Source organism: Oncorhynchus masou, chromosome 33, assembly GCF_036934945.1.
Source record: "Oncorhynchus masou masou isolate Uvic2021 chromosome 33, UVic_Omas_1.1, whole genome shotgun sequence".
In the NCBI taxonomy this organism is placed as follows: Eukaryota; Metazoa; Chordata; class Actinopteri; order Salmoniformes; family Salmonidae; genus Oncorhynchus; species Oncorhynchus masou.
The window spans coordinates 29,066,950-29,080,022 of NC_088244.1; the positions used below are offsets into that span (position 1 = coordinate 29,066,950).

The 13,073-nt window shown below is 44.8% G+C and overlaps 1 protein-coding gene across 1 annotated transcript in view; it reads left to right on the top strand.

The window, feature by feature from the left end:
- The first annotated feature begins 4,805 nt into the window (after window positions 1–4,805).
- LOC135528198 (disks large-associated protein 4-like) overlaps window positions 4,806–13,073 on the top strand; it is a 31,543-nt gene continuing 23,275 nt past the window's right edge. The window contains exons 1-4 of the mRNA XM_064957116.1: window positions 4,806–6,020; window positions 6,329–6,570; window positions 7,781–7,946; window positions 9,548–9,775. Coding sequence (XP_064813188.1) covers window positions 4,821–6,020; window positions 6,329–6,570; window positions 7,781–7,946; window positions 9,548–9,775 — 1,836 coding nt within the window. The 5' untranslated portion in view covers window positions 4,806–4,820. The remainder of the gene's footprint in view (window positions 6,021–6,328; window positions 6,571–7,780; window positions 7,947–9,547; window positions 9,776–13,073) is intronic.

Here is a 13,073-nt window from a genome sequence, read left to right on the forward strand (position 1 = left end):
GAAATAGACCCAGCAGTCCTGTAACACTTCCCCTGAGTGACATCTCTTTTACCGTTGCAGGCAGGCCACAGCTCCCATGACGCTTACGCTAAGCCTGTGCTTCCCCACTGTGTGTGAGAACTGGTGATGGGCGTTTAAAGCAGCCTGAGCCCAGGGGGATCTTCCATCTACTTGATAATTATCTCTGTGCCTGTGGTCCAGGTTCCATACACAGCCAGCCTGACCCTGGAATGGAGATGTACGGGGCTGCAGCACTTCTCACCATCTTTCCATAGAGCCTAGAGTGCTGTGATGCGTGCACATGCTTGTGTGGGTCTGCACAAGCATCCGTGTGTGTGTGCCTGTGCATCCGCGTGGCTAAGGCAGATGAATTACAGCAGCCTACAGTATAGTGCTGTGAAGCCGGCTGTATTTGTCTCGGCGTTGTTCTGCTTCAGCCAATGAGACAGACTGAGATAAGTGAGAGCTCTCATACAGCAGAGGGGGGTATGAGGTTAGATAAAGGAAACAAACCCCAAACTAATGTTGTGGTAATTAAATGTGAGCGGTACATGCTCAACTCCCAGGCAGGATTTCCAACTGTGCTATCAGAGGGAGATGCTGAATGACCATGCAGTGAAGCTGTGTTCAATGACACAATTCCCACTGGGCACACACTGGTTGAATCAATGTTTCCACATAATTTCAATGAAATTACGCTGAACTAACTTGGAATAGACGTTGAATTGATGTCTGTGTCCAGTGGGTTCCTACTCCTCCACGCAGCAGCTTGCTTGATAAGCATTAATCTCACATAAATATGATATTTTTATACTTTTTAATTTAATTTTACCAGGCAAGTCAGTTAAGAACAAATTCTTATTTTCCATGACGGCCTAGGAACAGTGGGTTTACTGCCTGTTCAGGGGCAGAACAACAGATTTGTACCTTGTCAGCTCGGGGATTTGAACTTGCAACCTTTCGGTTACTAGTCCAACGCTCTAACCACTAGGCTACCCTGCAATCATGTTTACAGATCGTGAAGAATGAACAGGTTAATCTGAGCTACTAGAAAAAAATGACACCAAAAGCTCAGGCTACAACTAGTTTTCCTGTGCCCACAAAACAGTTCCATCATCAATTTCCTCAGCATGATTTAGGCTTCCAGCTGCATGCGCGTGAGTCATTATGCCAGAGCCTTGTTTGCCAGGTAGATCTGTGACGTCAGAGGCATCAGGAAGAGAGAACCAATAAACAGACAGACTTGTCTAGACCGACTAGCTTAGCCAGCACTGACTGTTGCTGTGGAAACCGCTATCCGTATTGACAGACAATTCCATGGCAGGAGAATACGGCCATCATTCATCAGAGCTTTAGGATCCCCTGTCTCCTGTCTCAGAGAGGTGATGTCACAACAGCCAACCAGCAGAGAGAGAGGATCCATCAACTCTGCTTTACACTAATCCCCGATTCCCTGAGCGCTCTACTATCACCTCTGTCTATGATCAGGTTACGACAGCCAGGAGAGATGACTGAGGTCAGGATACAGAATATCACATCTGCTCCTCAGTTCGTCCCCATTTAAGACACTGTAATAGCTTTGAAGTACTTCAATGGGGTGACAACCTGTATCTGCCTTACGTCGGTGTTTGTTCTATTCCCCATGTTAACCTCTGTGAGTCTCTGATTCTACTTGTAGTTCAACTTAAATTAGTACAAGGTTATTGTGGCAGCAGAGGCCTATGCACCAAACCCAGTACTTCTGGGTAGACAGCCTACATAGTGGAATACAGGGTTGCACTCTCTGCAGTAAAATGCACAGTTTATATTTGCATTGCAAAATAACCTTAATAAAATCTTAAGTTAATAGCCTTTAAAGTTCAGTCAGACAGTCCTTTGGTGCTTTAATATGCAGTGACCTTTAAAAGACATACAAGATTAAGCACAGATGGTCAATTTACATTTCTCACTTCATTTAGTCATATAAAGAGAATCATGTAATTTTGATGAGCAGAGCATATACCAGTGTGTACTAAATAATTCTACACCCTGAGCTCAGTTGGGAAGCACTGATGCTTTCAAATCTCTGGCCTAGTCTGTATGCCATTGGTCTGTTCTGTAGCTCTCCCTGGTGGTTAGTTGGAAAACCGTGCGGACATGGTGATGTGGGTTACAAGAGAAGATCAGTTATGGTCCCCTTCATCTGCTGGTAGAGGGCAACTCCTCTGTCTTTTGCAGTGCAGTTTGGTCTAGCTATATCAATAACATCGCTGTAGAAGTGCTGTGTGACACACAATGTATTTTTAGTTAGTGCTTCACAACAGTACTTAAAAGATCTAAGGACACATTGGAAATACTTGATGAGCTCCAACTCTGTGTTCATTTGCTTACAGTGCCTTCAGAAAGTATTCACACTCCTAGACTTTTTCCACATTTTGTTGTGCTACAAGGTGGAATTAAGATGGATTTAACTGTTGTTTTTGTTGTCAACGATCTACACAAAACTCTATACTGTGAAAGTGGAAGAAATATTCTAATATTTGTAAAAAATATATTGAAAAATAAAGCACTAATATATCTTTATTAGATAAGTATTCATTCCCCTGAGTCAATACCAGTGGCGGTCAGTGCCGGACGAGGGAGGACAAGAAAATGTTTTAATAGCATGGCCTTATTTCCATTACAGGATATTGGATGACTGCCATTCATATTCCATTAACCCAGCTCAATGTAACAGTGATGGGTTTAGGCTACTTATAACATGATACTCAAATTTTCCCTATACCCAACATGAGGTTGCTGCAACCTAGCCTATGAATGAAAGTTTACAACGTAGGTACACAGGTCGAGATACATTTCAGTAATCAAGGTTACAGACATTGACACGTTCAATACCACCTTGCACAATCTTGCCTGCATCTAGCTCATCTAGGGTGTAATCATTAGTCCAACAGTTGCAAAGGAGAGTTTCTATTGGACAAATTCAGGCATGTTTATGTTTTTCAACAGAATCAGCGGAATGAATACACCCCTATCACATGCAAACAGTTCACTTTCATAGCAGCCAGATCGTTGTATAATTCCTTCTTGCATCTACGTGCATCTTACCTTTTTCCCTTCGCTTGTGGACTTCAGTGCACAACACTTCAGCAGTCAGTGACCAGGCGAAATAACCTTTCTAAGCCAAACCTTCATATCATTACACACAGCCTACATCATTGTCGCCATATTAGCTAATGTCAAGTCAACAACATAGCTAATATAACTAACGCGTTAGTAAACCCACTTCAATCATGCAGTACAGTTAGCAAGCAGTTTAGCAGTTACGGTGGCAATAAATTAATCAAATCAAATGCTTACCTTGACTTGGAAGAGTTCCAGTGTTGAATAGCCATAGCCAGCTAGGTAACATAGCATCCCTCTCTGTTTGAGCCAGGTGTTTGAGTAATCTAAACTAGCTAGCTAGCTGAATTTGCTAGCTAAGTAAGTGAAACAAATCATTTTTTAAATGAAATATAGCTAGCACTCTCTCTCTCTCTCTCTCTCTCTCTCTGTCACGTCTCCTTCATTTTTGAAGAAATTAATTTGTTCAAAACGGTTAAACTATTGTCTCTCTCTCTTTGAGTTAACTACACACCTCATTTATGCACTGCAGTGCTAGCTAGCTGTAGCTTATGCTTTCAGTACTAGATTCATTTTCTTATCCATTGATTAGGTGGACAACATATTAGTTCATGCTGCAATAGCTCTGATTGGTTGGAGGATGTTCTCCAGAACTTGCCATAATTACTATGTAAGTCTATGGAAGGGAGTGAGATCCACGAGTCAATGTGCACAGAGGAAGATGTAAACAAGCTGCTGATGCTACTGTAGACCTTCATTGAAACCTTCATTGAAACAACGTGTTTTAATCAATTATTTGGTGACGTGAATATATTTAATATAGTTTTATCTAAAAATAGACACAATTAATGTTTCACTATTTTTATGAAATTCACCAAGGAGGATGGTCCTCGCCTGCCTCCTCTGGGGAACCTCCACTGGTCAATACAAGTTAGAATCACCTTCAGCGATTACAGCTGTGAATATTGCCACACCTGGAGCTTTCCACACCTGGATTGTGCAACATTTGCCCATGATTCTTTTCAAAATTCTTAAAGCTCTGTCAAATTGGTTGTTGATCACTGCTTGACAACCATTTTGTGTTTTTTCCATATATTTTAAAGCAGATGTATGTCAAAATTGTAACTCGGCCACTCAGGAACATTCACTGTCTTCTTGGTAACCAACTCCAGTGTAGATTTGGCCGTGTGTTATTGTTTGGTGAAAAGCAGACTGAACCCGTTTTTCTTACCTTGTAGATAATTGTACTTTATGGAGGTACAGAGATGAGGTAGTCATTTAAAAATCATGTTAAACACTATTATTGCACACAGACTGAGTTCATGCAACATATGTGACTTGTTAAGCACAGTTCTACTCCTGAGGCTTGCCATAAAAATGGGGTTGAATACTTATTGACTTAACACATTTCAACTTTTCATTTTGTATTAATTTGTAAATAAAAAATAAAAAATACATAACTCCACTTTGACATCATGGGGGTTTTGTGTGTAGGCCAGTGACAAAACATCTCAATTTAATCCATTTTAAAGAGAAGCAATAAAACTCTTCTAAAACTCTTATCAGACTCTTACGTGAACTATCGTCTCCTCTTTCTCATACTGTATATTCTAAAAGATATCATATTCTCTGTTCCAGGATGAGCCCTCCAGGGCTGTAGTCGCGCCCTAGCTGGAGACATGTTCTAAGGGCAGCAATAGACCTGCGCTGTGACAACCATGAAAGGGTTAGGAGTCAATCGCAGCCGTCACCTGTCGGACTCCTGTGAGCCATCGGGGGCCCCAAAGAAGCCCCTGTACCCCTTGACCTCTGACGCCCACGGCCCCTTCCTTCTGAGCCCCACCATGAACCACTACGGCACCCTGGACCCCCACCAACTCTACCAGGGCCCCAACCCCCAATCCCTGCCTTCGGAGTGCCTGCTGCCCCTCAACCAGATGTCCAACAGCAGCACATTCCCCCGCCTCCACTTCACCTCCCAACAAGAGCAGGCTGACTACTCCCCGGACTACTCCCAGGGCTACATGGTCCCTGCCGGGGGTGGGCCTGTGGGCAGCCGGGCGGGCACCCTGTCCACCTCCATGTCCATGGGCCTGGGTCTTAGAGGGGCTCCCATGATCACCAGTGGATCAGTTACCATCTCCTCTGCAGCAGCAGCCAAGATGAACCGGCTGCCATCTAACCTGCTAGACCAGCTGGAGAAGCACCTACCCCTGCAGAGGGATGGCTTCAGTACCCTCCAGTTCCACCGGGGCAGGGTGGCCAAGCAGCGCAGCGAGAGTCCCGGACGGATCCGCCACATCATGCACTCTGTCCAGAAGCTCTTCAACAAGTCCCAGTCGCTGGAGGGCTCGGTGGTCAAGGGCAACATGAACAGCACTACAGGGGGAGGTGAGGAGGGGACCAGGCAGACCCGCAGGAGTAAGAGTAAAGACAGGGCTAATACTGAGACACTGAAGCAGCAACCTAGCAGGCAGAATGCACTTGGGCTCTGGCGCTCAGACAATGCCCTGGACAGTGACACAACCGCCAAAGCTGGCACTATCGCCGTGGGCTACCGTAACCCACTTAGCATGATGACGCTGGGCAGGGCGGTGTCGGACAGCCAGGCTCCTCCCAGGCACCTCCCACAGGGCTACAACACCATCTCTGCTCACACACTCAAGGCCTCCAAGAGCAGCAGCGACCTCAAGTACCTGGCCTGCCCGCAAGCGCTGGTAGGGACCAGGGGAGGGGAGCTGGTGGGAGGAGGAGGCAGGGAGAGCACCCTGGTGAAGAGAGGCTCCTGGTCCACACTGACCCTCAGCCAGGCCAGGCAGGTGCTCCAGAAGGGCTCAGCCACAGTCAACAGGAAGCTGCTCAAAACCAAGTCGTGTCACCAGGACCTGACCTGTCAGTACCTCCAGGTAGGAGGCCCAGTGAGTATTATTCAGGCACTAGCATCCACTGCACCCCCTAATTCCCCTCACAGCTTTACTGTTCCCTGAAATGAGGAGATTTGTTTTAAAACCGAATTCATTTTAATCATTTTTTAACTACTGCAGCAGTATCTTCACATTTACAGTCTATAATCCCATTATTCAAATACTTTCATTTCAAATACACACACAGTACATTCACATGAAATGACCAATTCAAGGTCTCTCTCATTAAGCTAGTTAAAAGATTGTCTGATTTAGTGGAGTTGAAGGTTTGGTGACTCATTGTGGCCCAATGCTGTCTGTAGATTCCCCTGGGGGACTGGAGCGCTACGCTGGGGGGCCGGGGCCGGCCCGGGGGTCTGGAGATCCCCTGCCGGCGGATGCGTAGTGGCAGCTACGTCAAGGCCATGGGGGACGTGGATCAGGACAGCGAGGAGTCGGAGGGAAGCCCCAAACCCTCACCCAAAACAGCTGCCCGCCGCCAGAGCTACTTGAAGGCCACCCATCAGTCCCTGAGCGAGCAGCAGCCTCCACCACCACTGTACAAGTGAGTGAAACAACCTCAAGAGGAAATATGCATGTAGATCATACTGTAGTTAATACTGTTTAGATATGTCTCAGAAGAGGGGCTTGTTTCTCATTATCAATCTATGTCATGACAGAACAGATAACATGGGATGTCCGAGGGAACGTATTATTTTATAGAGAAGTAGCTACAGACACCCTGCATGGAAACCTGCCTGCACTAAAAGAGAGTTGAATATAGCAATGCAATTCAATTAAAGTGGCCACCACAAATGGACAGCAGGGGGCAGAATCCTGACACTGATGTGGAACAGTTTCTACAGTATATGCAAGGTAAAACCTGCAGGCTGCAACAGACCCTTGTTCATTAGGAGTACATATCAGCTTAACATGTTCTTAGGGGATGTTCATTTATAGGAAAAGGAAATCACCTACCAGCAACAGGTAACCAAAAATTTCCATTTGAGGTCAAAAAGGTGAAATGTTTTGTCATGTTCCCCACCACCTAAACCGGCAGGCCTCGCTGCTACGCTCTCACGCTGAAGGATAATGGGGTACTGTGGTCTCCGCTACAGAGTGCATGCTCAATGCAGCATTTGGCCAGGTCAGTGTCTCATGGAGGGGGGCAGCACGGCCCTCCATTCACACATGCCCACCGCTGCTGCCGCTTCTCTCTAACCACCCCAGTGCTTTGTGCCGTGCTCCTTCCCACACCCCATCTATTACCAAGTGCTCCGAGTGGTGTGTTAGTATCCCAGCCACAGCCAATCCAGTCATGTCTCTCATTATACACCACTGATTCCCCATGCAATCCCCTTCCACCCTCACCCTGGCACACACATTCCCACTAACAGGTGCCTTCTTGACAGACAAGTCAGAACAGAGGAAACAATCTATCCACCTCAGCAGATTCCATTAATGATTACAAAGCAAAAAAATAACTCAAATGTCCTCCCTTTTGTTTTGATGTTTACTGATGACTCAATGTTTCCTCTGTGCTGTCATTTTGATACCCAGCTACACCCCAATATCCTCTCATGTCACTGGTATTTAATCTCACGAAATCACAAGAGGTTTGGGGAAGGTTCAAGCATCCACTGAAAATGGATGCTCCAGCACCAGCGGTTCTCATCAACCCAAGACGTCACGTTTCCTCCCCACCCTTCATCCAAGTATTTTCCTTACTGTTGAGGGGTAATTCCAGCAGCTAATTCTACCCCCTTTCCCTGTAGCTGTCTCCCCTCCCTGAGAGAGCTCTCCACCAATCGGAGCCTGGACAACCTGGACTGCTTGGTGAGCCCAGGAGAGCCCCCGATGGTCATGCGACACTGGAATGATGGCAAAGACTTCCACCAGAGCTACTCTACCCTGGGCAGGGGCATGGTGAGCAGTGGGCAGGTATGTAAGTCCACTCTCTCTATTACTCAGGACACTCTTCATCGGGGTCTAAAACAGGCCTATCAGTTTGTGTGTGAATAATACCCCCATACAACAAATACAACAGAAGTGTGACAGATGTAGGTACTACTGAATGAAATGAATTATTCATAAGGAATGCCCTCAGTCAGTGCAAAGACCTTCAGTGTGGACAAGCCTCAAGCCTGAAACGACAACCAGAAATTAATAGGATAATAGGACAGCATGGTCAGCTTGCGTGCTAAAAATATAGACTGTAAAGATGGTTTCAAGATGGTAATAATCATTCCAAAACCATGGCTAAAAGTATTGCAAGATTCGAATGGATCAAATAACAGATAAGCAGCTACCAAGAAAAAGCTCTTATTTGTAAATATCATGAAATGGTGTGAAGTTTCATCATTTGATTTGAATGAAGTTTTAAAATGTATTTTGAATACTGAGCATCCCTGTTACATCTCCTTTCTTTCTTGGGGGATACAATGATGACCATGAGCCAACTCTGGCACCAGCATCCTCCTCACACTGCAATGAAAAGCAGGACGAACAAGCAGAGACTCCACCTGCTACCAACATCATTAAAACCTTGAACATCACAGCAGCCTGGTATAGAAGACTGGGCGTAATAGGCTATCATTGTTCCTCCTCCTCTACTCTGGCACTGTTTGAACAGTGAAACGAGCCCTTATCGCAGGGTGGACAGGTGAAGTTGACTCAGCTGGCCGGTCTCTCTACAATACCTACTTCCTGTCCATCCTATACAGTTGTATTATGATATATTTCTCCTGGTGAATCTGCTGTTGTGGAAAAGTGTCATGTTGTCAACACCAGAGCCTGTAAATGTGCTACACCAATAAACATGTCCTGTAGATCAATAGAGTCGCTGAGCTGAGCAAAATCAGACACCACCACAACCACTACGACTATGATGTGGAGAGAGTGGACAGCTTGTAGTGGGAGGCTGTTGATGCCTCAGTCACAGTGATTGCATTTGCTCCAGGGATGAGGAAAGGGAAATCAGACACCACCACAACCACTACCACTATGATGTGGAGAGAGTGGACAGCTTGTAGTGGGAGGCTGTTGATGCCTCAGTCACAGTGATTGCATTAGCTCCAGGGATGAGGAAAGGGAAATCAGACACCACTGGCTTGTCATCACTGATTAAACATTCTATGTGGTATTTCACAGATAGAATCTGTGTACAAACTGTATTGTATCAGTGAACACAAAGCTCAAACAGAATATTGATACCATGAGATATCTTCAACATGGTTATTGAAGTAGCTTACTTTTAATCAATCCGTTTCATTAAGTACAATTTGAACTGTGCATGATAACTCCTGTACCTATTTTCCTCAGTGCATGAGATTCTTTGGTAAATCTAACAGTCCTTTTGATTGGGCTCTTGTGAGCTGAGGGAAACAGGATCCTTCCCACACTCTCACCATACACCACTACCTTACTCCAGAAGCATGCCCTACCACCCGAGACTTGCACTGCTTTCGCCTCACAGGCGGTGGCGGGCTAGCTGTCACCTAAGTCCCCGCCCCCAACGTGTCAACCTGCACGTGTCCTTTCAGGTGTGTGGGCAGGGCTGCGGGCGCTCGCTGTACTGCGAGGGGGAGTCCCAGGCAGTGGAGGCTCTGAACCTGCCCACACCGACGTGCTTTCGCTCCCGCAGCCACAGCTACCTGCGGGCTATCCAGGCCGGCTGCTCCCAGGATGAGGACACCGCCTCAGTGGACTCTGATTCACCTCCACCCACCACCACCGGCTGCACCTACACCTCCAGCCCCAGTGAGTGTACTGTAATGCTCATAGGATGGAGGGGGGGGGGGCTCAATTCATTAATAATTGAGTATCTGCAAGATAAGGACTATTATGTAAGATTCCCACATGCATTGATGTATATTTTCAAATCCAGCAGAAGGGAAATTAATATGAAGGGTGTGAGGGACTGTACTTCTTCCGTTGTAAAGTGTATGTACTCAGTGACGCATGCACTTACACACAAACAGGGTGAGACAGATTCGGTCTCTGGCTGGTGGCACTGAATGGCCTACCAGCACAGTGTGGAAGTAGACGGGGGGGGGGGGGTGCAGCAAGACTGAACTGGTGCCAGCTAACTCATCCATACCCATTACACAACAGTGAGCAGGGGAGGTATGATGTCTGGTGATCATGGTGGGTTTGATGACCTGGGTCACACACACATATAGTACACACTACACACGCACTGGCGCTGCTGCTGTCTTCCATGCATGAGCACAACATTTCTCCTCTCTAGCCATCCTTATCAGATGATCACTCCATATCAAGCCATTTCAAAGTTTTAGAGGAATTACTTACATGACATGAAGCAATTCATCCATTGCAGCTGTGGATGGTCTCAGATAGGGGTCTGTCGACTGCTGGAGCCTGTGAACATAAGAACAGATCAAAACATTATTTGATCCCTCAAAAACATGAAGCCCAAAGCACGACAATCATGTGTTGAGTATGAATAAAAACACATCAAGGTCTACTTTTCATTGCAATTGTTTCCTCCAAACAATTTCTGTTTACATTCCTGAATCTGATGTATTTCTGTGGCTCAGCTCAGGGCCTTTGACGTCTGTTACCACATCAAGGCCTATGAAAAGGGCACTCAGACCAAGCTTACAGGGGGTGAAAAGTTTTATCGGGGTAGAGTCTGAGCAGCATGGAAATCAATGTGCCATGTGAATGCAGTCTCTTTGCAGCACAACAGCGATGCTTGCCCAGATGAACTTTGCCTCAGGGCAGACTGTAGTGGGCTTAGAGCAGGGACAGTAAAGTCGGTCTAGCTAGGCCTGCTTTGTGCTCTCTTGCTGAATCATCTTGGGTATTTCAAACAGATGCTGAAGCAAGGCCTTTACAAGGGCAGGGCACCCCATAATTGACATGTTAGAGACTATTGCTGTTTCCATTACATTTTTTGGGTACAGACTTAGCTATAGCCCAATATGAAAATTCAAAAGTGTCAATCTGAACATTAGACCATAGTGTATAATTTGACTCATAGTTTTCAGCCAATCGAAGTAACATGTTCCATCAAACATACTGTATCTTGCACTCTTGACACATTTGTCTTTTCTTACAAGCACTGATTTGACTGATTTATTGAGGAAAGTTTTACTTGCAATGACTGTGTGAAATGTGGTTGTCTTACCTAAATTGAATGCAACAATGAGGCTGCATTCACACAGCCAGCCCAATTCTGATCTTTTTTCCACTAGTTGGTCTTTTGACCAGTCACATCTTTTTCACAGAGACGATTGGTCAAAAGACCAATTAGTGAAAAAAAGATCAGAATTGGTCTACCTGTCTATGGCTGCACAGGTAGACAAATTCTGATATATTTACACAGGCAGCCAAAATATCTGATGTGATTATTCAAAAGACCAATTAGTGGGGAAAAGATCAGAGTTGTGCAGCCTAAATGCAGCCTGACTGCCCTGGATATTGCTGCATTCATAACCAAGTGTGAAGGTGGCAAGTATCAGTTGTGAAGTTGTAAATATCAGTTGAGTGCATGCATTCATTCACATGCTTTGAACTCATTGAGAAACCCCGATTGGCCAATGGCCAACAATCTGCTTCAACCATAAACTAAAAGTACAGATATTCTGCCTGTAAACAAATTATAGTAATAAAAAAACATATTAATATATAGATTGCTTTTAATAAATAATGTTTTGTTACGTTTAACTGCTTAAAATGCTGTTGTTGAGGTAATTTCCTTAGTTGGTGACATCAGAGGTCAGCATGTGGGAGAAGTCAGAGCTCAGGGATTATAGATGAGTTGAGTTTTCCACTAGTAATTACCAGTTGCAAATACCATTTCCGTAAATAACAAGTGTAGACTAAGAGTGAAATGCTTACTTAGAGTTTTTTTCCCCCAACAAAGCAATGTCAAGGATAAAGATGAAAAATAAACATACAAAAAATAAACATAGAAATAGTGACACAAGGAATAAATACACAAAGAATAACAATAAAGAGTAAAAAATAATATGGCTATATACTGGGAGTACTAGTAATTGAGGTAGCTGTCTACATATAGCAGGGCCGGGGTAAAGTGAGTAGGCAACATGATCAATAGTCAGTAGCAGCGTTTGTGTGTTTGGCGTCAGTATGCATGTGTGTATGGATGTATTGTGTACGTGTGTGCGTGTGTTTGGGTGACTGTGAATGTGTGGGTAGAGTCCAGTGTGTGTGCATAGGAACTTTCAAGTCGATTTTTCCCAGTCATATGTGGTAAATATAACATGTTCCCAATTGGTTATGAATGCAGGGCAGTTTTTCATTCGCCTGATGATAAGACAAGATGTGAAAATTCGTTTTTTTTTTTTGTTAAAGAATGATTGGGGTCTATGGGAGGGTGTCCATGGGCAAGAAAAGCTTGCCTGTGCGAAAAAATGATAAAAATTTACATTTAGAGGCGGGAACCTACGCTACCAGGGCGGGGATAAACGTACCCACAAAAATAGACAGAGATATTATCTGATGGGCGTTTAGAAATCATCTGTCGTATACCAAAACGTTGGAAAAACGTGACGCACTTACTGAACCAATCCTGTTCGTCTACGCTAAGATTGATGACCATCGACATCCAATGGTGTTGTCGTGTGTTTGACTCCAAGCACCATCTTCAAGGGTGTGTCCTATTCGATTCCCTTGTTTAAGGAAAGTACCTTGTGAACAATCAAATGCTACGTAGCGTATGCCTCTCTCACTATTAAAACGACTATGAATGAATGAACAGAAAATACGGATTTATTGACTCACCTTTATCAAAGTAAGAATCAGTATTTTATAACGTACTCCTGCATGCACAGAGTTTTGAACCGATCGGTATTAAACGTCGTTAGCTAGTTTTAAGCTTAGCTAGCTAACGTTACCTTGCTGGTTAACGTGGATGAATCGCCCTGATTCTGGTAACCACGTAGCTAGCCAGCTTGCTAGTAATGGTAGCTAGGCAGCTACATCGCACGAGTCGTACAGATGCTTGTTTCATTCCACTGCTAACGTAACTGGCAGTCATTTGTCACGCTAATACTTGAGCTGTTATTATTAACATGTGAC